This window comes from Sapajus apella, unplaced genomic scaffold (assembly GCF_009761245.1).
Source record: "Sapajus apella isolate SASKATOON/1434 unplaced genomic scaffold, GSC_monkey_1.0 scaffold11, whole genome shotgun sequence".
Taxonomy (NCBI): Eukaryota; Metazoa; Chordata; class Mammalia; order Primates; family Cebidae; genus Sapajus; species Sapajus apella.
This window is the reverse complement of record NW_022436951.1, coordinates 28137721-28163663: the sequence shown is the minus strand read 5'-3', so window position 1 is coordinate 28163663 and position 25943 is coordinate 28137721. Positions and strand designations below refer to the sequence as shown.

General features: G+C 37.9%; 1 protein-coding gene across 4 annotated transcripts in view; it reads right to left on the bottom strand.

The window, feature by feature from the left end:
- The window catches only part of DNAH5 (dynein axonemal heavy chain 5), a 362294-nt gene that overhangs the window by 196494 nt on the left and 139857 nt on the right, over window positions 1-25943 (bottom strand). For all 4 annotated transcript variants that reach the window (XM_032279092.1, XM_032279095.1, XM_032279094.1 and 1 more), the window contains 12 exons: window positions 21661-21826; window positions 20701-20940; window positions 18949-19139; window positions 18779-18857; window positions 15591-15724; window positions 10522-10723; window positions 9723-9958; window positions 6716-6934; window positions 5169-5231; window positions 4616-4854; window positions 3636-3876; window positions 1813-2012 (listed from right to left, as the gene is read on the bottom strand). In XM_032279092.1, the coding sequence (XP_032134983.1) occupies window positions 1813-2012; window positions 3636-3876; window positions 4616-4854; window positions 5169-5231; window positions 6716-6934; window positions 9723-9958; window positions 10522-10723; window positions 15591-15724; window positions 18779-18857; window positions 18949-19139; window positions 20701-20940; window positions 21661-21826 (2210 nt within the window). The remainder of the gene's footprint in view (window positions 1-1812; window positions 2013-3635; window positions 3877-4615; window positions 4855-5168; window positions 5232-6715; window positions 6935-9722; window positions 9959-10521; window positions 10724-15590; window positions 15725-18778; window positions 18858-18948; window positions 19140-20700; window positions 20941-21660; window positions 21827-25943) is intronic.

Sequence of the window (25943 nt, the reverse complement as noted above, 5' to 3'; positions counted from 1 at the left end):
AGGACTTCTTTCACATGTGAGCAATATAAACATCGGTGTTATATTAGCCATTTTGTATGTGGTGCTTCTGTTACTTACAGACAAACTTTATCTTAAATGATTGTACAGCCTATCTTTATGTTTCTCCTTTTTTCTTATCCCTTCATAGATCTCTCTAGCCCTACATAATATGTACTTGAAGTTGTATTATTGCATAAGAGTTTAATTTCCATATTCTTAATTGCTAACCAAATTCTTTTAATATTCCACACATCTTTCTATTTGTATGCTCTTCGCTAGAATATAGGTCCATAGAAACAGAGATCTTTCCCTTATTTCTTATTCTATCCACAGCACCGAGACAAGTACATCGCACACACAGTAAGGGTTCAATAGATATATATTGAAAAAGCATTCCTCCCATAACTCTATCTGTAGATTAGATGCCATTGATGAGAAAAGTTTCCCCACCCCAACCAGATAATTTTTACTTAATTTATATGTGTGTCTATTCTATCTCTCTAGGGTATATTATTGTCCATCTATCCTTTATTCTTGTTTGGTATGAATAATAGTCAAGCTCATTAAAATTCACTAAATCCCAAGAAGTCCAAACTCAAGATTACTAATGGTCTAACTTCATATCCCCATATTACTTACTTTCGTGTAAGAAGTAAGTTAAAATAAGGGAAATTTTCACTGAGATAGCATGAAGCACACGGTATTTCCAATATTAAAAGTATTGATACACATATATACAGGGAATTGAGTGATATTTTAAAGCTAGAATAGAACAACAAATTTATATCTCAATGGTATCTACATTCTGCACAATTACCATATATTTGAGAAGACTCTGGGGAACAAAAACATTATTTCAGAAAGAGCAAACAGAAGCAATGAAACAAGGAAACGTAAGTTCATGACTGTACAGTGTGCATATCCAGAATGTGAGGGGTGGCACTACGCATTATATACGTGTAACCAAAGTTTACATGTGGCCGGGTGCAGTGGCTCATACCCGTAATCCCAGCACTTTGGGAGGCGGAGGCGGGTGAATCACCTGAGACCAGGAGTTTGAGACCAGCCTGGTCAACATGGTGAAACCCTGTCTCACTCAAAAATACAAAAATTAGCCAAGCATGGTGGCGGTCGCCTGTAATCCCAGCTACTCTGGAGGCTGAGGCAGGAGAATCACTTGAACCCAGAAGGCTGAGGTTGCAGTGGGCCAAGATCGCATCATTGCACTCCAGCTTGGGCGACAGAGAGAGACTGTGTCTCAAAAAAAGAAAAACATTCACACATACCCCACAAATTTGTACAAATATAAAAAATAAAGTATGTAAACAACTAAGAGTTTCTAGTCCACAGATGGTGGCAAAAAAAAAAGGCTTTTCGAATAGAATGATTATTCTGGAATTCAGAATAACGTTCCTCCTGGACTCTAGAGGCTGTAGAGCTGTCAGCTGTGCAGTGAGGCTTGTCAGCAGCAAAGCTGAAATGTTCCCAAGAGCTGAGTGGCTAATTGTCCAGCGGATGGTCTCGGATACATCCCATAAACACAGGATAATGAAATAAAACCAGCGTTACACATGCTGAAACATGTGTCCGAGGCCAAAATGAAAACAAGAATAATTGGAATATAATCTATTGATTATTAATATATAAGTGGGTGCTGATGTTTTGGATATAAAAATTAATTTAATTAAATCAAGTATTTTCAACATTGAATAGATTGTATGAAGGGTATTATTGTAATGCACTTTTTATTCATTTGAAATGTTTGCTATTATGGTTCTCAAATCTAAGGAAAAAGATAGATGGTTTTCCCACCTGTTGCTCAGTAGGGAACCCAGCAACATCAAACTGTCCTCCATGTTGGCAATGATTTCCGAGGTACTGTCTCCTCGCAAGAGGAGCTCTCCACGGGTTTTAAAGCTGCCAAAGGTGAACATTTTGTTGTCCCATTCATTAATCACTTGCTTCAGCTTTTGCTCAATGTCTCTCTCTTTCACCGCACTGATACAGATGTCCTACCAAAATGGCAAGCTCTCATATTATTGCATGAAAGTCACATATCCTTCCTTAATAGTCTAGTTGAAAGACCCTATCTTCACGGTCTGCTTTATATATATATACATACAAACTTTTATATTTCCAGACCGAAAATGCAATATTATAAATAGAATGTGCATATGCAGATACTGATGCCGTAAGAGAGATGGAGATAAAGATATCATTGAATAACAGAACTTGAATTTTAAAAATTTCCCAGCAAACTTGTCCAGAAAGAAAGGTGACAGAAAATACATGCAAATCACTTTTACATTTTGAAACTCCAATCACTGATTCAAAATTCAGTGTATTTCTGATTTACCTCTTAAGTCAAATGAATGCAGCGTGTGAATGAACACAGGTAGCAAAACCTGATTTCTCCCATGGCTCTGGTCACTTTCCCAGTCTCCTCTGCAGCCTCACCCTTGAGGCGATTAGTCCAGCCCTTTCTTTACCCTCATTTCTTCCCACACTATGTTTCCCCTCTGGGTGAGCTCATTTACACTTATGAATTCAATCACTTTCATATCTCCAGGCAAGACCCACATCCATTTGCCTACTGAACTTCCCTGCTGTGATGTTTCAAGGAAACCCCAAACACAATCTGTGAAATACCAGACTCATGTCCCTGATCAAGCTCATGAGCTTTGCATCTTGTCACTCAATCTGATCCCCTTCATCTCAGTGGTCAGCACCTTCATCCATTGAGGTCTTACAGCAAGAAATCTAGAATTCATCTTTAACCCCCTCTTCTTTCTCCTGCTACGTTCCCTTCATCACCAAATTCTCCTCAAATACCCCGTGATCCTGTCTCTCCCCTCCAGCTTTACTACTTCCCTTCCCATCTAACAAGCCATCATTTCTTGCCTGAGCTACCCTTAGAAACTCTCAGTTGGTTTTTCCATCATTCCTCCCTTGTCCTCCTTCAATTCTTTCTCCAACGATCTCTAGCAGAGTGATGCTTATAAACAGTCAACCTAACCATGTCAGCCCCTGCTGAAAACACATCTCTCTGCTGGTGCTCACTGCTCAATAACATCCGCCTCCCTGGCCTCAGCTGGTCCTCTCTGCCTGGCCTCCACACCCCAGCCACACAGGTCTTCTTCTGGTTCCTCAAATATACTTTAGATGTTCCATGCATAATGTGCCATCTGCCTGGAATGGCCTTCTTTGCACTTTCCAAGCCCCTCACCCAACCACACAACCACACTCCCTTCGCCCAGCCAGTCCTGTGCCTGTGTCCCAGCCCTCCCTAGCTTTATCACCCCCAGGTGAGCCAAACTCATCTATCATAGGCTTTCATAGAACATCATACATTTTATTCAATGGCATTTTCCATAGCTTATAACTATGCCTTTATTTGTATAATTATTTAATGATATCTGAATGCAAGACTGCATTGTTAATTCTGATGCAGAATCTGTACCATCTTAGGTGTAATAAACATTTGTTCTTAGGAACTAATGGCTGAATGCCAGGAGAACAATTTCAATTGTCTGAGTATAGTTTACTGATGTAATATTCTATAATACAGAAATGTTATCAAATAAATACCATGAGACCTTTTAATCTTCCACCACATCATGCTCTGTCAACTGTACCTCTATTTCCTCTTTGTATTTCAGCAGAGGTGCCTCCATGATATTTCTTAACTTAAAGCTCTCATTCCCCACATCCAGGCTGTGCCCGGTGAGGGTGGTTATCCTTTCCCAGTGTCGCTCCATCATGGCTTTACTGGCCATGTATTCCAGCAGTGGGCAACACTCACTGAAATCATCAATGATCTTCTTCAGGTCCAAAAAAGCCTGCCAGTCCTTCAAAGCCCGGGGCAACTTCCGACACCTGTGAAGGGAAACCAACATGAAAGCTCATTGAAACATGATCACAGACATCTCTGGACCAAGATGGTCTGCTAGCATTTCTATCAAAAATAGTGTCTTTGAATACCTATCCTATTTTAAAATCCCATGACTTGCAGGCAATCTGTTAATATAATATACAGATGACTTATATATTACAGATAATTGTCTTCTCCATTAGAAAAGATTTTTTCCAATCCTTCACAACTACTACCTAGTTAGAGGCATTATTTTGGAGTACAGAGGTGCTGTTCATGTTAATTCAATTCTACAAACATGTACTGAGAACTTACTAAGCACAAAGCACAGCATAGTGTATCAGGCTGTCAAGTGAAATATACAACAAATAGTTCTCCCTTTTCTTTGGATTCAGCAGCTACAACAATATAGAAAAATCATGGCTCCTGCTTTTGTTCCAGATGATAATCTAACATAAACTTCAAATGTTTCATAAGTATAATATAAATAAAAATTGGCTCCCACCAAGCTGCAGAAAAGCCCCTAACATGATTCATTCATGTATAAAGAATGTGCTTGTCTCATTGTCTACACACAGGAGTAATTAACAAATAGCAATTAACAAGAATGATTTCAATGGACAACAACAATGCAGTAAGATGTGCTTTTGAAACAGCAGGGGTGAAAACAGAGCTTGGCTGCCTGTCAAAAAAGAAAGCATTTGAAGTTTAATCGCTGGGCATGCTAAACATTTAACTTCTTACCTGTTCTGGAATTCTAAGAGTTCATTGTTGATTTTTTCAATATTCACCTCTGACCAAAGAATATCATAGTAACTATTTACAGTCTCTATGACACTATTGTACAGAGTGTATATTTTCTGTAGAAGATTTAATTGCTTCTTTATTTCAAGAAGCTGAGGATACTGTGTAACTGGCAGGCCTAAAAGCTCCTCTCCTCCAGTATATGTGATGTATTTCCGATAGATATTGTCAAATTGATTCTAATAAAAACACAAGTGAAAACTCGTCAAAATGATTTATACATGAACAAACATGCAAATGAAAATATAAGATTGGCAAACAAGTAAGCCAGTGATATATGATCTCTGGGCACATGTAAATAGGAATACTAAGTAGGCATAATTAATTCATAGAAACCACTTCTAATTGTAATCCTACAAAATCTTATTTTTAATGCAAGTACATACAGTGTTCCACAATAGGGCTCTATATCTTAAAAAGAAGAAAATATACATGTGTTTAAAACACAACAAGATTTTATTGTTTAGAAAGTCATAGAAACTAAAAAGATTACCTGAAACATGATAAGCCTGTCACTGGCTTCCTGGGGCTTCAAGCCACTAGCCATTGGACCATTCTGAACAAAAAGTTAAAAAAATATATAGAACAAATTGTTTGCATGTAAATTTCATGAACTCAGAATATTTAAATATTAAAGTTAGGTGTCATACATGATAAGAAACTTAGTTTTTATTTATTAGAAAAAAAGGTCCTCACAAAGATTCATCTGGAAATATTTTTCCAGTCTAAAAAAGCCAAATTAATGCCAGGACTTCCTTTTGTCAAGAAACTTTTAAGGATAAAAATATGCATTACTCATTTCTTAGGTAACACAGGCAAAGAGGAGTCAATGGCTGTTCTATAAGAAGCACATATAAAGCCTGCTTTTGAACTAAATGCTAATATCATATAACTCATAGATTTTTATCATTCTAACACCCACTTGTAAGGTGGCCTATAATCTTAACACTCCAGTCAGATTTTCCTACATTAGAAAACCCTGAATATGTGGATTTCTGTGCTGCTTCATCCATGGAGTTGGTACATGGACCCAATCTTCTAACATTATTAATTTTGTGATTTATTGTGCTACTAGTTAATAGGTACAAATTTTACCTGAAACTATATTTCCCTTCTTCTGCACATTATATGTGCCTGCAGAAGGGTCTCATTACACAGCATATTCACATTAGAAGATTCAGTACCTAAACATATATGGGTAATTAAAATATGGACTCCATGGAGGCAGGGCTCCATCTGTCTTATCCACTACTGTTTAGTCAGAACCAAGGACAGCGTCCAGCACTTCCGCGCTCCACATTTGTGGAACCAAGGAATGCCGTGGATAGGAGGACATTATAACTATATGTGAATAGTACTATTCTACACAAATTTAGAATGCTACCAAACAACTTTAGTAACAGAACAAATGATGCAGTGTTAACATTTTTAAGTTAGCACTTTTAAATTTATCATTTTCTGTTGAAATTATCCTATATGAACCCTGATTTGGTTAGGCTTTCTGTCCCCACCCAAATCTCATCTTGAATTGTAATCCCCATAATCCTCAAGTCTCAAGGGAGAAACTAGGTGGAGGTAACCGAATCATTACAGCAGTTTCCCCTATGCTAGTCTCTGGATATTGAGTGAGTTCTCATGAGATCTGATGGTTTTACAAGGGGCTCTTCCCCCTTTGCTTGGCACTTCTTTCTGCCGCCTTGTGAAGAAGGTGCCTTGCTTCCTCTTCACCTTCTGCCATGATTGCAAGTTTCCCGAGGCCTCCCCAGCCATGCTGAACTGTGAGTCAATCAAACCTCTTTCCGTTATAAATTACCCAGTCTCTAGTAGTTCTTTATAGCAGTGTCAAAACAGACTAATACAAACTCTAAGGGGAAAGGATTGTGAAAAGAAAATGTTTTTCTCTCATGAAAATAAAAATCCCATTCCTTGGGAATTCCTGGGACATTTCATACAATTTTACCCATAATTTTTGACAACTATATTTTGCATGCTCTATTCACTAATCCCCAAAAATGCATGCAGAGAAAGCCAGAGACATACCAAATCATAGTCCAGATAAAACTGGTGACAGTCTTGGAGGAATACCTCCACAGCACTAGTAAGCTCTTTCTTAAAACTGGGCTGTAGTGACACTAATTCATTCTGGACTTCACCAGCACGTGCCAGCAGCTTCTCCCAAGCATAGTGCAGTGTATCAACTTTGTCCATCTCTTCCTTTGCTATCAGAAGTCCATATCTGTTAAGCAGGGCATAAGATTCCTATAAAAAAAAAAAAGAGAGAAAACTTAATTTTGGCCAGTCAGATGCATACATCTACACACAGTCATGTATTAAATGATAATAATGGAAAATACCAGTATAATAGTGAAATTACCTAACAGTTCTAGTTATTCTACTTTAAACTTTAAGAGGTTAACTGAGCAACTGAGCCATTCAGGTTCAGTTTCCTCATCTATAAAATGAGAAAATCTTTTGGCTGCTTCACAGGATCTTTGAGAGTAGTGAAAATATCATTTTAAATGCATTTGAAAAACTATAAACCATGAGACAAATAAAAGATATTTTTACTTAGGCCCCGAAATTGTATTCGATGACAACACAATTATATCAAGTAAATGAAAAACATAAAATAATTTAACTTCTAATATTAGAATAACAAAATAAATCAGGGTTTTTAGTCTGTCTCATTTCACTTGATTGATAAGAGGTTCCAATAGTAAGACACAAAAGGGTGTTCTTGAATCAGAGCCTGGGCCAAGTCATTCCCTTCAGCATGTAAGATCCTGGATGGCTTTCTTCGCTAAAGGATTAAAATAAGGCTAAGGTTGGTTTTGATAAGAAAGAATTTTCTCTAATATCCCTCGTCTCTTCTCCCACTGTTACTCCTCCCCATAGAGGTGGAATGAGTGCCTGATTGTTGATTTGGGGGGAAAAATTGTTGATTTGAGCAAGCATAGCCCAGTGCCTTTCTCTCTCTTCCCTCTCTCTCCATGGAGGCATGCCTGTGGTCTGCACCTCAGTGCCATAAACTGATCAGGGTAACACAAGACCTACAGCTTTCCAACACTGCCTCTGATGGATGAGGAAGTATCATAATCCTGGGATTTAGTATTCACTAGCTTATAGTGTGTGTGTGTGTGTGTGTGTGTGTGTGTGTAGCGAAGGGAGGAAAATAATTGAAGTAATACACTCAATTATGTCTTCCAAATAACTTCCATCAGGCACAAAGGTGATGTTTTGATCTTGTCTACTTGATTCTGCTTTTGTTCTTAATGCCCAGGTAGGAGAAAACAGGATTGTCAGTTACTGTACCTCCTCTTCAGACTTGAGGATCTCCCCAGATCCTGCACAAAGAAAGTTCTCTTTGCCTTGATGTTTCAAGCCAAGGAAAGCAGGATGGACCATGTGATCCCCCCGGCCCAACATAGCAGAAGTGAAAATGTGTAGTGGTCTGTACCATTTTCATGGTAATGTGAAAAATTTTCAAAATTCAAACAGGGATGCAGAAAATGGGAGACTAGAGTCTAATCTGGACCATCAGAGTATAAGTCCACACATTCCAATTATGGTGTGATGAAAAGATGATGCTTTTACAACTGGAGTTTTTTTTTAATGCTACAATTATACTAGTCTCATTTTAAAATAACAAATATAGTGAGCCACTTCTGATAAGACATTTTCATCTTGAGGTTAACACTGGCCCCAACCCCACAGTGCCTCCATGGCTGAGAAGTGCTTTTCCTTAATGTCTCCACTCTTGGGCCTTTGTCAACAATCATGAGTGGCAAATAAGATTTAAAGACATGCACCAACAATTCTGATTATGAAAAGTTATTAATGATATTAATAATTCACACTCATGTCATTTATAATGATAATATGTGTTACAAGATGAATAAAAAATGGAATTCAAAATTGCACACACATATACAGACATGAAAAGAAGCTGGAAAGAAATATACCAACATCTTGGTACGAACTTGATTGATAAGATTACGGTAATTTTGAAATTATATTTCATACATTTGTGTTTTCTAATTTTTCTAAAATGCTATTTTTTAATTTGGGGGACAAGTAGTGTTTTGTTTTGTTTTGTTTTAAAAAAAAGGCTGTTGCTAAAACTGATTTTGTTGGTGGCTTAACATGAGATTTCTAAGGAGACTCCTTAGAAAGAGATAATGTTTACTCAAGTGAATCTATTCGAGGGTGTCTGCTTGTAAAGAAATCAACTGCCTTTTTTTTTTTTTTGCTATTGCTTAAATTATACTATGTATGTTGATAATATTATAATTGATAAGTCAGTGAAGCAGACTTCACTGCAAAAAAAGACATTTTCATCTGGAAAAAAATAGTATGATATGGTATACAAATAAAAGTGAAGTGCAACACTGATAAAAGTCCATAACTTCTTTGACCCTCAGTTTACTTGCATGATGAGTAGCAGCCATAGTAAGGATGAAATGAGTTAACGCATATATGAACACTGTTAGTTCCCCATCCAGGTCCTGATTACCAGCTGCTATTCCCATCCCCGAATACTGAGAGTGCTGGCTTTAAGAACTGCAGCTGTCCCCTTCTCTGGAAGATTTTCCTCAGCTGGATGTGAGCCTTCTCATGGGAGGTCATGGCCCATTTTCCACTGACTTAGAAGTACAAAGGGTAGTCTCCTTTTCATGAAGGAGGGCTTTTCATTGATGGTGTAGGGCGCCCGTGGGATCAGGCTGAAGTCAATCCATAGCTGATTGGCTTCTCATCCTTAACCTTTCCTGATTCCCTCACTCCCCTTCTCTACTGAGCACTCATCAATAAATCACTTGAGCAAAAATCTTTATCTCAGGACCTGCTCTGAAGGAACTTGTCATACATGAAGGAGAGACCTGGCCCATGGAAGGCACCCTATAGGGCTTTGGTATCATCAACAATATTGAAATTATTGTCTTGGTTTAGCACCCATTTAGTAACTTTGCTCCAGACCCAGTCAGTATTTCAGGTAATAGCATCCAACATGTAGAAATATTTCTATAATGAACAAATCATCATTAGTCACCTCGATAGGTCCTACTTGAAAGTCAATGGAGATTTGCTGCTCCCTTATTTCTTTCAGTGCTGCCATTGCAATCCGAATATCATCGAGGTCCTTAATTGGACGATTTAGTTTCTTATTGAATTCTTCAATAAGGGTAAAAATGTTTTCCATCTCACTCCGGTATTTTTTGTTACAGTGGCGTCCAATGACAACCATCCAGGTCTTTGTCTCGGCAGTCAGGGAAAACTTCAAGTCAGCTGAAAACCCAAATGTCTACAGTTCAATTTTAAAAACTTGAACCGGTATGAAAAGTCAAAGTGTCACTGTTCTCCAACAGTAAACACTTTGCAGCTTATAGCCTTCTAACCCATAAAAAGTTGAACCGGAAAAAAAAAATCATAATTTTTCCTGGTGATTTATATATTCGTTCATTTTATAAAGTTTGTTTTTACAACAATCCAATACATATTTCAAAATGCTTTTTTTAAAAAGCACATATCAGAACCTCCGGGATAAGCCTCAATTGTTTGTTATTGTTATTTGTTAAATAAAGGGCAAATTTTAATTCAGAATATAACAGCATCTCCTTTCTCTGACCTAACCTTTATTTTCAAGGTTTAGCAGCAAAGTGTTCAAAATAATCAAGAATTAATAATTATGCAGCAGGAAATTCTTAAAAAATCTACAAACTGATCTCAAATCTTGAGGCCCATAAAGTCAATCTTTAAGACAGGTAGAATTCTCTGGAATACGAATCTGGATAAAAAGACAAAACAATACTGTCTAATTTACATGGCTCTATGAAAGAAAATAAACCAACCTGTGTACAGAGCAATGGAACCTACACAGATATATTCAGGCTCAGCATTAATTTCCTGCTCTAGGTTTTGGAAATAGAGAATCTGGGACTCAAATTCAGAAAGCAAGGGGCTCTGTGTAATAAATGTCTTAATGGCTTCTTCTTTCTCCTTTTGCCAAATGTGATTGTAGCGTTTGAAGCAATCCATGCATGTAACAACCTCCTGGAAGCAAACAACAACAGATTTATGTTAAGAAGGAAGAATCTGAAATGGCACAATGATATAAGTGAATATTTGCCAACTGCTCGTGGTTTCTATGAATTTATTAAAATGTTTAGCGAACCATGTGATTATCTGGAAATGCCAAAGGACTGGGACTATATACAATAGTGTGGACAGTAGCCCAGGGCTAGTAACAGTTTCACTGTTATCCCTAAACAAAAGAGAGTAGAGAAAAGGGAGTGGAGCAGTTTCTAGAAACTGGAAGAGAATCCTTGAAGATCCTTTGTACAGGGGCTTCTTGACTGGAGCTGGACCTTAGGTCAAAAATCACAGCTTAAGGTCACACTATTAGCCTCTTGGATTTACGGGAAGGATACTATGGAAAACATACTCGGAGATTATTCCCTTCTTTCCCCCTGCCCATCAGATCTCCACCAAGAGTCTTCATTGACTGAACCCAATGCAAGCCTCAATGGGAATCTACTGACATGTCGCCTAAGGTCAGACAGCTGGAGGGAATGCAGATCAGCTCTTAGAGACATGAAGGACAAACAGAACATAGCCAGCATCGCTCTGCTGAGAGATGGCCTGGAATCACATAAAATGTAAAAATTCACATAACAAGAATTGCCATTGGAATCATACTACATCTTACCAACCAGGAACGTAGTGCATGTTTCCACATCTTGTCACCTTTTTAAAAACTTCCTTGTTAAGTTTTAGGGTAATCTTCATAGAGACCCCAGATACTTCTTATTACACACGTTTTTAGGTATTTTTCAATGATGTCATTGTAAACAAGATCTTTTCACTATTGTTACAATTGGCTATAAATGGCATATACATTTTTTAAAACGTATTTTTAAATGAACAGTCTAGTTTGCTACCAAGTATGCAGCGTTCGTGTTTTCAAACACTATTTTTCCAGTGAAACAAATGTACTGCTTTGTACCAGCTAAAACAGCAAGCCACAGGGGAGTACAGTCCGGTGCACCACGCCCCCTCCATCACTTCTTCCATTTGGACTGATTTGGTAACCACTTGTCTTAAGAATGTTCTTTGCATATTGATCTCACTCATAAGTTAGTACGAAAACAAATGTATTCGCATGGACATAGAGAGCAGAATGATAGACAACAGACTCAGAAGAGTCAGATTTCTCATCAACCTCAGAAGGGAGGGTGATGAGAAATTGGTAAATAGCTACAATGTACATTACTTTGGGTGATGGATACCCTAAAATCCCAGACTTGACCATTATGTAATCTATGCATCTAACACAATTGCACAGGTATCCCATAAATTTATACAAATAAAAATAGATAAACAAATAAATGCCAATCAAAGCAGAAAGAGCAACAACAACAAAAGAATGTTTTTTTGCAGAATTCGGCCTGACTTTTGTATAGTTTATCTTTGCTTCTATGCCTCCGCAACCTCAACTGTTCCTTCTCCCATTTCATCTTTTATAGTAAAGTTCTGTAATTACTATAATGTTATTAAATGTGTGACTATTTTACTATGATTGCTACTGTTAATATTTTACTATGATTATTACTGCTTTGTTACTACTTTAGATTTTGTGTGTCTGCCTCAATCTTATTTTTCTCATAATCCCTATTATTTAATATTAAATATGCAACTTCACAAAACAGGACACTTTCAGGAACATGTTTATTGTATTCTATGAAAAATTCATATAATTATCTTTCCATTGATGACTAATTTAACTCATTAGGCCACGATTTCTTTTTCAGATTAGCCTCTTGGATTTACTTGGTAGATAATTATATCATCTACAAATAATTAAAATTTTGTCTCATTTATTTATTTATTGTAGAGACAAGATCTCACTATGTCACCCAGGCTGATCTCAAATTCCTCAAATGATCCTCTCATCTCAGCCTCCCAAAGTGCTGAGATTACAAACGTGATCCATGGCACCTGGCCAAAAAATGTGTCTCTTCATTTCTAATTCCTTTGTGAATCAAGTTTTTCCACTGGCTTATAATTTCACAGTTATATCTGCATGAAAAACAAATTTAGCTGACACAGAATACAAATGCAATTATTTGAAATAATTGAGCATTACAGGATTCTAAATAGTCTGATTATTTTAAGTAAATTGCACCAATCTGCACCAAACCAAGACGTAGTTCCACACTCCCACCATACAGCTAAAATGTCCCTCAGAGCCTCAGATTTAATGGATGTTGATACTTCCCATCCACTAAAATGCAGACTGTTAAACCTATCACTGCCTGTCCCCAACACAAATGATTCATTTGTATGAGCTGAAGTGTTGACATGCATACCAAGAATGCATTGCAACAGCATGTAGACATATCCATATATGTATGATGGTTTGAAGAATGAATTACAGATTATTGAAGATTCCCAGAAATGGGCAGGAGTTCCAGAATTCTGAGCTTTCTCAACATTCAAGAGCTTATAATATTAAGAATATACCTTAACTAAATACATTGGAGGCTATTTTTTTTATATTAAAGTGTCTGTCTTTATTAAATTGGAACTTTTTCACATGGAGGTAACCTAGACCTCAAAAGGAAAATGACCTGAATAGGAAAATTAGATGAACTACACATGTAGAGTTGTTCTGATTTTGTTACCAAGGTGATTTTGATTGTTTGGTCCAGCTCAACGTTTCTTTTCTTCTTTTTCTTTTTTCTTTTTTGAGACAGAGTGTAACTCAGGCTGGAGTGCAGTGGCACCTCAGCCCACTGTAACATCCGCCTCCTGGGTTCTGGCTATTCTTGTGCCTCAGCCTCATGAGTAGCTGGGATTACAGACATGTGCCACCATGCCTGACTAATTTTTGTGGTTTTAGTAGAGGCAGAGTTTCACCATGTTGGCCAGGCTGGTCTCAAACTCCTGGCCTCATGTTATCCACCCACTGCGGCCTCTCAGAGTGCTGGGATTACAGGCATGGGCAGCCACAACCAGCTTCTTTTCAACTCAGGTTGTGTTATAAGTTGATGGCCAACCTATGGGTGTGCTAAAAGCAGGTTGCATTTACATTCTAATTCAATTAGCTATAGCAACAGCAAAGGGGTAGGGATCAACAGGATTTTTGGTGGTTGAAGCAGAATCATTCAGATAGGTCTATGGCTGTAGTGGGCTGCCTATATCTAGCACCATGACTAAGCGTACATATATTCTCCCAGAAACAATTTGGCTATCCTATAAATCTTCAATACATTTTTCAAGTTGTTATAAATGCCAACCTTTTTTATTATTTTAAGGCAGGCTAATTTCTGAGCATTTCCTTCATGTAATGTAAAAGCAAGCAATAAAAGTGAGACAGAGGCCGGGTGCAGTGGCTCACGCCTGCAATCCCAGCACTTTGGGAGGCCAAGGCAGGCAGATCACCTGAGGTCAGGAGTTTGAGGCCAGCCTGACCAACATGGTAAAACCCTGTCTCTACTAAAAATATAAAATCAGCTGGGCGTGGTGGTGCATGTCTGTAATTCCAGCTACTCAGGAGGCTGAGACATGAGAATCGCTTGAACCTGGGTGGCGAAGGTTGCAATGAGCCGAGATCGTTGCCATTGCACTCCAGCCTGGGCAAGAAGAGTAAAACTCCTTCTCAAAAAAAAAGAAAAAAAAAAGTGACACAGAAATAAGTGTTTTATTGCCAGCACTGTATGTTAACTTTAACTATGATTTCTTACTCTTAGATTTTCATAATAGTGGTTGATCATGCTAGAGAAACTAGTGGACCTTACTGCTGATTTATTTTATTTTATTTTATTTTATTTTATTTTATTTTCTAGGAACACCGAGACACTCAAAAATATTTCTGAATGCTTATTGTTATCATGGAATATGATTTAGTATATATCATTTAGTATAGAGCCTAATAATCTAAGTACTAGATAAATATTTGCTGAGTTATATGTATGCTGTCCTAGGGGAAAATTAAATACAGGACCTTCACTATATTAAGAAAGGAAAATTGAAAGTGCATAAATGCAAAAGATTTCCAGTTCCCCTGGGAACACAATAAAACTCAACTTAATATTTCCTCACAATGTTACAGCAATGGTAGCCTTTCAGAATGTTTTCAAACTAACATAACTCACTGTATCAAAACTGAGTAACAGAAAAAAATGTATCTACTGAGCAACCACTATTCCTTGAACACAGGGAAACATTATTAAAGAGTCAACAAGTCTTACTGGCCATGTGAATTAGAAGATTTTTTTTTTAAATAAAAGATGACTTCAAGATTTTATATATTTTTGTCTAAAAAATGATTTACATAAAAAAGGGGAAGTTGAGGGGAGTTTATGCTGAAGGAAAAAATTACCTTGAATCTACATTCATGTCCAGTACCGTACAAGTTTGTATTGACAGTACTAATATCTTCTTTATTCTCAGTTTCATATAATTTCCATGTGGCAGTATAAATAAATTTTTCTCTGCTATTTTATAGCATTTGCCTGACTACTCAAATATGACAAAATGACTACAAACCTTACTCTATTTCAAATATGTTAGTATCACTGGTTCTTTGAAGGTGAATTATAACAACAGTCTGACTTACAGTTTGGAACATACTCGATTTTTTTTAAGTTAGATTCATTTGTATTAAAAGAAGATGTTAAAGGCATTAAACAAAACACAGTATGAGAGTAGGAATAATTTTATGTCACCTTGCAATCTAGAATGAAAGATCTTCAGTTAGACAAACATTTGCTAAGCACATACAAGATGCCATTCGCTGCTCCCTGAAAGCACAGTGGGTGAGACCCAGGCTGCGGACAGGACAACCTTGTGATGTTCATCTTCACACCGGTGCCTGTTGTGAAGCAAAAGACACTCCTGGCAGACCCTCTTGACATACCTTTTTGGTGGAGTTGATAATTGTGCTAAGCACAGAAACTAATTTTACAATCTCTTTGTTTTCAGAAACATTCTTATAATAGTTCTTGGTTTGCACAGGAATGGGTAAATTTATAGATGCTATCTCCAAGGTATCTAAAAGGAAAAAAAGAAGAGAAGTGTACATTACTAGCACAAGAATGTACTTTTAGAAGATGAGGATATTTCTGTAATAGGAAAGCAAGGACTTCTGAAAATCTTCTCCTTTATAAAACAATGAAAATAATGGAAAGAGTTATCAATGTCAACTTTTCAGGACTCTGTAAATTAATCAAAGCTTGCAATAATCCAAAAAGTATTTATTCAAGAACAATGCTGAATCTTGGTAACAACAGCAAGTTTCGTGGTGCTTTAACTTGCTCCAGTCTCATTGCCACTCTCTGGCTATGGGGTAGCCCAGCAGCCTTACAACCGTTATAGCTGAAGGAAAAAAAATCCACCAGTAATTTAGCAGTCCCTGGAAGGGCAAGCCTGGACTTGGAGCTCCTTAGGGAGCTCCACAGAATTCCCACTCTTTGAGCTGTCTGGGAGCTCCCTGGAAAAGCCTTGTTCATTCAACTAGTTTGTTTTTATTTGACCTGACTCAGAACTCCCTGAGGAAAAAAAAAAAAAAAAAAAGTCCTATCCCCATGGCATTTGTCAAAAGACTATCAGCAAAAATTGCTTAACTTCACAACTGCCTGAAGCAAATGATATTAGTTGGGGCAAATAAGTGGTTGGCCAAAAAGGTCAAAAATCTGGGGACTGAGAAGAGTAAAGTCAGCAACGTGGCTGAATGAGAAGGTCCTGGCTCTCCCTCCACCCACAGACACACCTAGTGCACATCTATTCTCAGATCAATTCCACCTGAGAGAAAGCCAGAGACTCATGGAGAGACTCCTACTTACGTTATAACCAAAAACACATCCACATCAAATGGGTAGGAAAAGTGGAGACACACTTGGATATGAATCCTGCCCTGGACACTGAACCATAGAATTGGGAAAAGGATGGGCAACACACAGCTTCTCTCTGCGGAAACGAGGATTTGTATCACCATGACTCTTAAGGTTCACATGGGTCACCGTAACTCTTAAGGTTCCCCATGGTTTGGCTCTTAATTGACCAACTCTGAGAGTGTAGTGTTAGACACACAAGAGTCTCTCTAGACCACAAGGAAAGGTGATGGCTTTACCCAGGCATGAAGCACTTACAGAGGCTTCATTCCGTGGAAGTTGTGCAAAGATGGGGCTTTAAAATCATGGCCTCTTGTTTCTCCCTCACATCTAGTGCCCCAACATTTACAGCTTCCACCCAAGGGACTACATTCTAATACTCCTATCTGTGGGAGCAGAGGGGACTGGCATTTGTGTGTCTCTCTAGACCACAGGAAGAAGTGGCCATTTAATATGAGCACACAAAGCACTTCAACAGGCTTTATCCCCCAGGAGCAGTGCAGAGAAGGGGCTTTAAAAACACAGCCTTCTGCTTCTGTCTAGATGGGGTTAATGCTATGCATTGAATGACCCAATTTTTGCAGCCACCTTCCAAAGGACTCAATCCTAAATCCCTTAGGTAGGTGAACAAAAGGCATTAGGCATACGCAAATTTCCCTAGATAACAAAACAGAAAGATAGTTCATTTTTTGTTTTGTTTTTATTTATTTTTAATTTTCTCAATTTTAAGTTTAGGGGATACACATTGTTCCGTGGGTAAATTGCATGTCACTGGGGCTTGGTGTACAAATGGTATTATGACCCAGATAGTGACCACAGTACCCAACAGTTTTTTGACCCATAGCCTCATGCCACCATCCCTACTCAGGCAAAAAGGTAGTTTTAAATAGACATGGAAATACTACCAGGGGTTATACCCCCTCAAAGCAATGCAGAAAAGGATCAAAATGTTCCATTTTCTTTCTGGAAGGGGCTCCTGGCACACCCTTTAGTGAGTGGCTATCTGATGGTCTGGCTTCTAAACACTGTACATCAGGGAGTTAATGGGGCAAAGAAACAGGAGCCCTCCAGCAGCTGGAGCCAGAGCTCAGCATTCATCAGTCTTCCCTCTGGCTCACATAGCGATAACTCTAGGCCGACCTATTCTTTCTGGAAGGTGTTAGGACATGCACCAAGTGCCATAACTTCTACCGCTCCTACCCAAAGACTGTCTCTTTAATGATCTAGGTAGATCTCTCAAATACATAACCTAACCTTACAACTCAAGGAACTAGAGAAAGAAGAACAAGTCCAAAGTTAGCAGAAAGGAGGAAATAAAGATCAGAACATAAATAAATGAAATGGAGACTAGAAAAACAATAGAAAAGATGAACAAAATAAAAAATTGGTTTTCTGAAAAGCTATATAAAATTGACAAGCCCTTAGCTAGACTAGGTAAAAAAGAGGACTCAAGTAAATAAAATCATGAATGAAAGAAGAGCTATTACTACTGATAATACAAAAATACAAATTATTAAGAGAATGCTAAGAACAATTTTGTGCCAACCTAGAAGAAATGAATAAATTCCTAGAAACATATAACCTACTAGGATGGAATCAAGAAGAAGCTGAAAATCTGAACAGAACAATAGTAAGAAAAAAAGACCAAACCAGTAATTTAAAGTCTACCATCAAAAAAAAGCCTAGCACCAGATGGTTGCAGAGCTAAATTCTACCAAACATTTAAAGAACTGATACCAATATTTCTCCAGCTCTTAAGAAAATCAAAGAGAAGGGAATACTTCCAAACTCATTTTACAAGGCCAGCATTACCCTGATACCAAAGCTAGACACAGATGCTACAATTTCAAAAAACTACAGGTTAATATCACTGATGGACATAAATGCAAAAATCCTCAACAAAATACTAGCAAACTATATTCAACAGTGCATTTAAAAGATCATTCATCATGATTAAGTGAAATTTATCCCCTGGATGCAAGATTGGTTCAATATATGCAAATACATAAATGTGATTCACCATATCAACAGAAGTCAACTAAAATGGTGATATTAAAATATGTGGACCTTGATACTTTGTCAACTTCAAATTGGCTCACAGATTAATATTCTGATCTAAAATAAGTTGAGAATTACATGGAGGGGTTAAAAAACATTTAAACTCAATTAATGTTGATTTACAGTGCCTCTTTTAAAAAACTAAAAGAACATTTACCTTGAAGTTCATTTTCAACATCAGAATCACTGTCTTCATTACTCTGCAAAGCAGCCATTTTTCTTTCTTGTATCTTTTTCTACAATGTAAAAGGATACTGTTCAGCTCTGTCCCATGTGTAAAAAAAAAAGTGGTTTCCATATGAAACCATTTCTGCACCCCATACCCACCTTGGACCTCAGTTCGCTGCTCCACTGTCCGACCCCCTTCGGGACGCTGATGATGCACTCCACAGCTTTGTTCAGGGTCTGCTGTACATCTTCCAGGGCAGGGGCCATGGTGATGTTGGGAATGGCCAGAGTGACACTTGCCCGGAAAATGGGCACACTGTTCTGCTTTATGTTAAAGCCACTGTTACTGTCTGAATTAACCCAAAACAAGGAAGAATTCACGTTTTTCATTTAAAACAAGATTTGTTTCTTTTTAACTGTAAAAATTAAAACAATACATAATAGGTATAAAATTGGTGAAATATTTGTTGAATGAATGAGTCAATTAAAACTAATGGAGGATCTAGTTTTGTTCAATATAACAGAGCAGTTCAGGGGGATCCAATGCATTTTCTGCTGTTTACAACTTCTTAGAATACCCTCCATAAAGACAACCCACTGTGTGCGATCAGGCTTAATTATAAACACTTCTCTAAAATATTAAAGATGATTCTTCTAAATAACAGGATACCAACAAATTAGTTAAATGTAGCTTAAGTAAGCCAGGAATGAAAAACGGGACTATCAGAATAAGCCAAAGTTAGAACAAATAGCCACTTTGGAATTTCAGATAAAAATAGGCCTTTCCTACCATGGTGTGTGAAATCCTAACTTGGGGCAGTTAAAAAATGGAAAAGAAATAAAGAGTAATTTGCCATTCATATTGAAGGCGCTTATAAGGTTGAACATGGGTATAGGTATGTAGATATAGACATGTATGTGTATATATATGTGTATCATAAATAACTTTACATAGTTGCAAATATCTGTAATATAAAAGCTGGGAAATAACTGTGATTTAATATTTAGCCTATCAGCCAACATTTACTAAGTTCTAATAATAACCCTGTCTCAAAGAAAAGAACTATCCTTCATCTTGAATAAAGTAAAACATAATAAGCCATGGCACCAAACAAAAAAAAAACTTTCAGAGTTTCTACTTTTATTTACACACTTTTAATTACATATTAAAGATGCTTCCCTTTAAATTCCAAAATTCAAGATATGTAAAAAGATATTATCATCCTATTATTTAAGTTTTCATTAATTACTATTATTTATTTTCTTTTTACCATTTTTAACTTAAAATTTAATTTCAAGATGCCTCTAGATTTGACAGAATTTTGTGGCCCACCTGGGAAATACAACACCTATTTCTGAACTGTGCTGAGGAAAAGATGATGATATTGAAAATGAGGAAACCAGCTAGAAAATACTAAATTAACATAAAAATAGTAAAACACTAATATATATCCTTTGATGAATGTGACATTAGTAAGATGTTTCCATTTTGTAAGACTGGATAACAAACCTAATGATTCAACAATGAAAGAATCTTTTCCATATAACTTCTTTTAAAGCATGTACTTTTTTCTTTCACCAATTAAAATAATTTTATATATTTTCATCTTATTACAAAAAGACTAAAATACTACCAATTTTCATGTTATTAACAAAAGCTTAAGCAAACTATTTCACCTCCCTGTGCTGTGCTCCAGTTCTCTGATTTAACATGAGAGTAATGATAGTATCTACTTAACTGTTGGAATGATCAAAGTTCATAATGTTTAATATTACAAGAAGGCATTAAATAAATGGTGGCTACTTTTTAATTATTTAAATTTAACAAGAATGTACATGTGTGCGCGCTCACACACACAAACCAGCAACTATGCCTGATCATCCACTAGGTAAACCACATGAGATTATTACCCCGGAAGTTAATTGTGTGAGAGGAATGAATGCGTTTGCGAATGGCCTCTAGTGTATTCCTTGTAACTTTCAGAAGAGCATCCATGTTCTGATGGTTGAAATGAGAGAGCAACTCGCGGGCTTCTTCCCCTAACATCTCAGTTTCTTTCTTTTTCCTCGAGACTGTTGTCAAAAGCAGGGCATCAGCCCTAGAACTGATGGATGATGTCAAGGTGTCAAAATTTCCTTCTTCTCTTTTTGCTAACACAAGATGAAAAAGAGATAAGTTAGATGGATGCACAGACAGACAGAGAGACAGACAGATAGATAGATAGAATCATCTATTGCAATTAAAGGATAAATTACATGCAGTTTAATATCACTTAAACATCACACTTCTCAGGAAGTGAGGACATCGAAAAGAAAGGAGAAGGAAATCAGGAACCAGATGGATTGATGGAAGCATATCCTTCTCAATATGAGAAAACAGCCAACAAGAGAGGCAGGAACTACGGCTGAAAAAGCTACACTGGCCCCCACTGGCCTGGGTTCTGGTGCTACCTCCCACCAATAGCCCTAAAACTTCGGGGGGATAATTTCACTTCTTCACATCTCAGTGTTCTCCTCTGCCCTGCAAAAGGTTTGCTCTAGTATAGACACTCTCTGAGGGGAATTCCAATCAATAATCCATCCAAATGTAATGATAAGGTAAAATAAAACACCCACTCACATACAAATGTAAAGAAAGCTAACAAGGGCCAAGGCAAAGTGCATGTTTGCAGTTTAACCAAAAGTAGTGGGAATTAACAACATAGAGCCACTACAATATGCTCAGGGTCATAATTTCAGATTTGTACGTATCATTAGAAAATTGGGAGGATGTTTATAGAAGTAGAAATTAATAGCTATGTAGAAAATTCCATTTTAGTTTTCAGTAAATGTCATAGAGAAACAAGACCCTTTCATTATCCCATCCCTTACCTGAACTTTCATTTTTGGAATTCACACTATTCTCATTGGATTTTTTTTCACTATCTTCTTTAGATAAAACTTCCACATCCAGCAACATATTTACAAGCTCATTGACTGCCTCCTCCACTAATGAGCTTTTAAAATGTAGTATTTGTGCACCGTTTACACAAAGATCCTAACAAAAAAAAGAAGACAGCACAGTGGTACATTGTTTATCTAACTCTTAGGAGCACAGAAGCACTGATAGCAATGCTGTGGCTCAGCCTCCAGGTGAGATTTTAGCCCCAGTGATGCTTAGCCACATTCTTCACTCCAGCACAGGCCAGGTGTCCTATAAAGGAATGTGTTAAGGACAAGGGCACCAAGTGGAGCAGTGTAGATGGACCAAAATTAGAGGCACTTCTCCAGCAATAGAGAAAATACCTCCAAAAGCTACCAGCAGCCTTTCTTCCATCACATAAATCAGATCCTTCATAGCACATAAATTAGATCCAGCCACCCTTCTTTCTCTCCTTGTCTTTGCCGACAAACCATAGTCAACTCCTCATTAATTTCAAAACTACTACCTACCCCTCTAACTATATTGTACATTTCTCAAGAACGGATTTAATAAATATAAACTAACGTGATTTGGGGCATGGTGATCAATTCTGTAGGAGATTAGGTAGACAGATAGTTAGAGAAGGACGGTACAGACAGAATCAGTGGTTTACGACCTAGTTGGAAAGTAAGCCCATGAAATAATAGACCATCAGCTGGGCAGTGTCCAGCTCCATTCCAACTTCCAGCATTATACACTTATACAGCTTGAAACTAGGATTCAAATCCTTGCTCTGCATGATCCTGAAAATCCATCTCAGTTTCAATTCCCGCATATGTATAATGGTGATGATGGCAGAGCTCACCGTAGTTTTTGCAAGTATTCCATAAAATAAATGCACGTAAAACACTAAAGAACATAAAGTAAGCACACAGGAAGTGCTCATTATTATTATTGGTTGAAAAATCACATACAACCACAGGGCCTAAATATTTGCAAAGGTTATTCATCTCATTTTATATAAACTAACTCCTCAATTCTCTGAGAGAATGCTAATATTTTTTAAAGTGTGAATCTTAAGTCCTCTGACTCTACCTTGGAGAGAAACACACATGTGGTCTCCATTTTCAGGGCCAGCTCTCACAGGGAATCCTCAATTAACTTTCCAGTAGCTCTTTCAGTCCTCTCACTAATACAGACACATGTTTGAAATCATAAAATTCCTTTATATTGAGGGTTCTAGAAGATGGAATTGATAGCCTCTCAAAGACTAGTATAGTTCTAGCAATGTTGTTTACATCTCTTAACTTTCTATGAGACGGCATAACCATAAAAATGTGAACAGCATAGAAATTAACAAAGCAGAATATAAACACAATGAGAAAAAAGAAGTAATAAATAGACTCATTAAAATATCCCCTAAGACAAACAAAATAAATGAAAGATGCTGCCTCCACTTATCCTGCTTCATGTCAACTAACCTCCACGATGAAACCCAAAAGCTGAAACTCACCAAAAGGGCCTGTCTTTGAATCCTGAGTGGTATCCTCCTTGAATAATCAGCATGGAGCCCCACCATTTCCTCATTCCCATGATGTTTCAGCTTTGGCAAACCAAGAACCCACCAGACTCCACATCTACTCCAGGTCTCTTCACCCGTACTCCCTGGTTCATGCCCTCTCCTAACATGCTTTCACACTTTAACTTTGTTTTGCTAGTATTCTTTGCTCCATCGCTCTCTCAACCTTCCACTGCCCCACCCAGGAGAAGCCCAACCCAGGTGAACCAGGTGACCTACCCTCTCCATCGGCACACATAGGTCATGCTGATGCAGATGCTTGGCACTGGGAATTCATGGTACCCAAACTCAACCTGGCCTCAAATGCTTCTTAGGAATCAGCAACATGACTATAGCCACTTCCCTCTACCAAGCCCATAATAGCTGTGTCTTCAAATCCATGTCTTCAAATCATGACACCATCCTTCCTCATGATACTCAAAGAATGACCTTGATTTCTACAGCACAAAGCAAACTGAGTTCGTGACAAGGGGACTCAAACAAGTCCCACTGCCCTCATGCAGAAGCCAAATTGGCCATCATCCTGAGCCCCTCTTCCTCCTGTTTCAGTGAATGCAATCATTCTCCTTTTATTCAAGGCTAACTCCACAATCTGAGTTCTGAATCACAGCTTCTCTGGCTTCCTCAGAAAACAAGCCTACCCCTTTCTCCCTCTCTATTGATTTTCCACCTGAGCATATGAACACCCAATGTACTTCAACTCAACACCCTTCTCCAGCTACAACATGCTTCCACCTCAGGGCCTTTGCACATGCTATTCTTTCTGCCTGGCATGTTCTTCTCCTAAAATGTTCACATGGCTTAGACTCTCACTTCCTCCCTTCAAATCTAATCACAGAAGTCATCACTGACCATGGACATGAAATCACAACTTGCTATCAGGTACTCCTTTTCTTCATCATCCTTTTCATTTCTCTCTATGATTGAATTATGCAAAATAAACAAATTCAAGATAAATGATTTATTAATACCTATACTGGTAATCAACAAAGCAAATTCAAATTGGGTTCCATGATTTTGATACTTAAACTAAAAGTAGTAAACAGTGTTTGTTGGAAGGTCGTGAAGCTGGTTCTTTTGTATTGCTGGTGGCATTATAAGTTGGTAACATCCTATTGAGAAGCAATTTGGCTACCAATATCAAGAGCCATCCAATAAGGCCATACTCTCTGACACAATAATTTTATTTTGGGGGAGGGAATAATATTAAAGGGGAAAATACATGATACATGAATATATTTATTGCAGCTCTTGGCAAAATATCAAAACTTTGGAAGCCATCTAAAGGTTCAGCAATAAGAAACTGGTAAGTAAATTACAGTGTATCACCTCAATAGAATATTCTGAAGGCACCATTAAAAGGCTGCCTATGAAAGCTATGTAGCCACATGAGGAACATTTTGGGAGGAAGTGTTAACAAGGAGAAAAAAGCACTATTCAAAACCTGTTGTATGTGGAATAGAGATCACAACTTTATTAAAAAGCTTAAAATGCATTAATATTACAATGGTGATATGATTGATTAAAAGGCTGTTTTTTTCCATTTTTAAAATATTCTAAAACTTTCTTTTACATTTAAAACAAACGTATTTTTAATAAAACAATCATCAGAAAAGGGGTAAGAGTAAAACCATGGAGGCAAGTGATTTCTCAGAGGAAGAGATCATTTTTTAAACCATCACAAAGAACAAGGGGGTGGTTAGGCGTACCCACAGTTAGTAAGTGTGAGGAGGAGGGACTAGAAATTTCTAAAATGTAGACAGTACGTTTTAAGCATAGAGTGACTTAATATAACCTGCCATATACGCAGGAAAGGGTGAACACAGCAGGCCTGAGACTGCTCTCCTTAGGAGGTCCTGCTCGGGAGGTGGTCCCTTGGCCGGCGTCTGGAAGCTTGGCTTTTGGCAGGGCCCCCTGTTGCCCCTCTGATAAAGATAGTTCGCTGTGCCTAAACTGCTTGTGCAAACAGTGTAGTTAATGCTGAACCCCCGCTTCCTTCTGGGAGTCTGGAATTCTGGTCCATGCTAAGCAGAGTGAGTGACCAGATCCAGTAAGAACCTTGAGCCCTGAGTCTCTAATAGGCTTCCCTGAACAGAAACATTGCACAGAGGGGACGGTGAGCTCCATGTGAGCCCTCACAGGAGGGAGAAAGCATGAAGAAGCCTGGACAGGGTCTCCCAGACACCGCCAGTTTTTGTTCCTTATGATCCAGCTGCGTCTCTTAACTATGTCAGGGCAGTGCACCTACATGCTGAGTTCCGTGAGTCCTCCTAGTGTGCGTGGTCTTGAGGACCCCGACACACCATACTAAAATCATGATTGAGGAGTCCTTATCCTCAGGACACCCACTGGGAATATTGTAAATGAAGCTACCAGGATGTTCCTGAAGGGGCGCTTCATGGAGTGCTGCTCCCAGGAGCTTACTCCTGGCACAGGGAAGAAAACGTCCCATTTGCACATGTGTTGGAGAAGTAATGAGCTACAAAAAGTTAAATGGGGCTTTATCTTAATATGTTAATAGGTAGTGGATCTGTAAGTACAGTCTTCACCCTAAGCAGTTTGCACTTACTCCCTGCCTCTCTCAGGATTCCCAGCAATGGCTCCAGAATCTGTGCTATAGAATACTAGTTTGGGAAATACCCCTCAACAGAAATGTTTAAAGAAGAAATTTTG